Source organism: Brassica oleracea, chromosome C3, assembly GCF_000695525.1.
Source record: "Brassica oleracea var. oleracea cultivar TO1000 chromosome C3, BOL, whole genome shotgun sequence".
NCBI lineage: Eukaryota > Viridiplantae > Streptophyta > Magnoliopsida > Brassicales > Brassicaceae > Brassica > Brassica oleracea.
In genome coordinates, this window is record NC_027750.1 from 24,291,444 (window position 1) to 24,293,177 (window position 1,734).

A 1,734-nucleotide genomic window follows, 5' to 3' on the forward strand; every position below is an offset into this window, starting at 1 on the left:
ATGGAATGAAGTTGATTTTGGGAAGGGTTGTCTTGCGTGCTTGCCAAGTAAACACAACTCACAAAGTTCTTTCTCGATGTTGATATTTGGTATGCTGAGAACAAGCTCCTGCTTGACCATTAGCTTCATTGTTTCGACCCCTATATGACCTAGTCTTGTGTGCCATCTTGTTGATTCGCTTTGAACATCGAGTTTCAGACACTTTTCATCGACTATATCCATGATAACCTTGTAAAGTCGGTTTCTTGATCGTCTTGCCCGTGTGATAAGGTTTCCATCTTTGTCATGAAGCGTTAGGTAGTCTTCTTTCATACTCACCCTCGCATCCCGACTCGGTAGCTTGCCCTAGGCTGATAATGTTACTTCTCAACGCAGGTATGAAGTATACATCCGCGAGTAGTTTCCTTTCTCCGCCTTGACTAATGAAAATAATGGATCCTTTTCCTTTGATGTCGATCCTTGAATCGTCACCAAATCTCACTTTCCCGGTGATTGTCTCATCAATACTCTTGAAATAGTTCCTATTACCCGTAATGTGGTTGCTAGCTCCGTTGTCTAGATACCATATCCTATCACCATCCATACTTGACTCAAATTCTTTAGGCTTTACATTCTTCTCGTTAAGGTATACTACCTCATGCATCATCATTCATTAAAGCATCAGCTTCCTCCGTATCTTCTTCTTTACCTTCCTGTGTTTCTTGTAACTTTAAGAGGCGATCAGGACATGTCACGGCGAAGTGTCCGATCTTGTCACATCTATAGCAGGTTATCCTCGATGCATCTCTGTTATCCCAGTATGCTCTTCCTCGTCCTCTTCCCCTGTTGTAGTAACTGCCTCCTCGGCCCCTTCCTCTGTAATCTCCTTGATGTTCTCGATGGAATTGGGCTTCTGAGTTACCGTACATGAGTTTAATCTGTTCCTGCGAGTCTCCTTCCTCTTCGCATATCCTTTCCTCATACGTTTTCAACCGTCCAATTATGTCTTCGAAGCTGGTGGTGTTGAGGTCAAGGATTTGCTCCAGTGATGCAACAATATGAATGTATCGTTTGCGCGGTAAACTTGAAAGAAATTTCTTAACCAGTTTGGCTTCATCTATGTTTTCTCCTAACGCTGTTGATTTAGACGAAATCTCTGAAATCCTGCCAACAAAGTCATCAATGGTGTCTTTATCTTTCATCTTGAGGCGGTCAAACTCAGCCATCAGGGTTTGTAACCGTGCTTCTCTTACTCTGTCTGCGCCGACATGACGAGTTTTAATCGCCTCCCAAACTTTCTTTGCAGTGTCCAAGTCTCCTACTTGAAGTGTTAAGGTTACAAGAATTGATTGGAATATAATAGCTGTCGCCATAATATTTTTCTCGACCTCATTCGTCTCAGTTTCCGTAGCTTCCCATACTTTGTGAAGTTTGAGCAGAATTTTCATTCTTATTGCCCAAACCATATAGTTGGTTGTGGTTCGCATGGGGCAACTGATCAAGAGTTTTCCTCCTTCCTTCTCTTTGCTCGTAGCTGGTATAATATCACCCATGGTTATCGATTTCTCTTCTTCTTATTGTGGCTCTGATACCAAATATAGTCTCAATGATCATATATGAACTCAAATGAAGAACTCTCTGTTATGAACCGTTTAAGTGAATGCCATAACCAAAGGCGGTTTAGACTTTTTCTTTTCTCATGGTTTTCCTTCTCCTTGTATGATTAGGATTTCCTTTTCCTTATTGGTTTAGGAT

General features: G+C 41.6%; 1 protein-coding gene across 1 annotated transcript; it reads right to left on the reverse strand.

The window, feature by feature from the left end:
* Positions 1–635: 635 nt before the first annotated feature.
* Positions 636–1,532, reverse strand: LOC106330193. Its single transcript, XM_013768715.1, has one exon. The coding sequence runs from the start codon at positions 1,530–1,532 to the stop codon at positions 636–638; it is 897 nt and encodes a 298-aa protein (XP_013624169.1).
* Positions 1,533–1,734: the final 202 nt, after the last annotated feature.

Coding starts and splice junctions, on each gene's coding strand:
- LOC106330193 (XM_013768715.1), bottom strand. CDS start 1,532: ATGGGTGATATTATACCAGCTACGAGCAAAGAGAAGGAAGGAGGAAAA.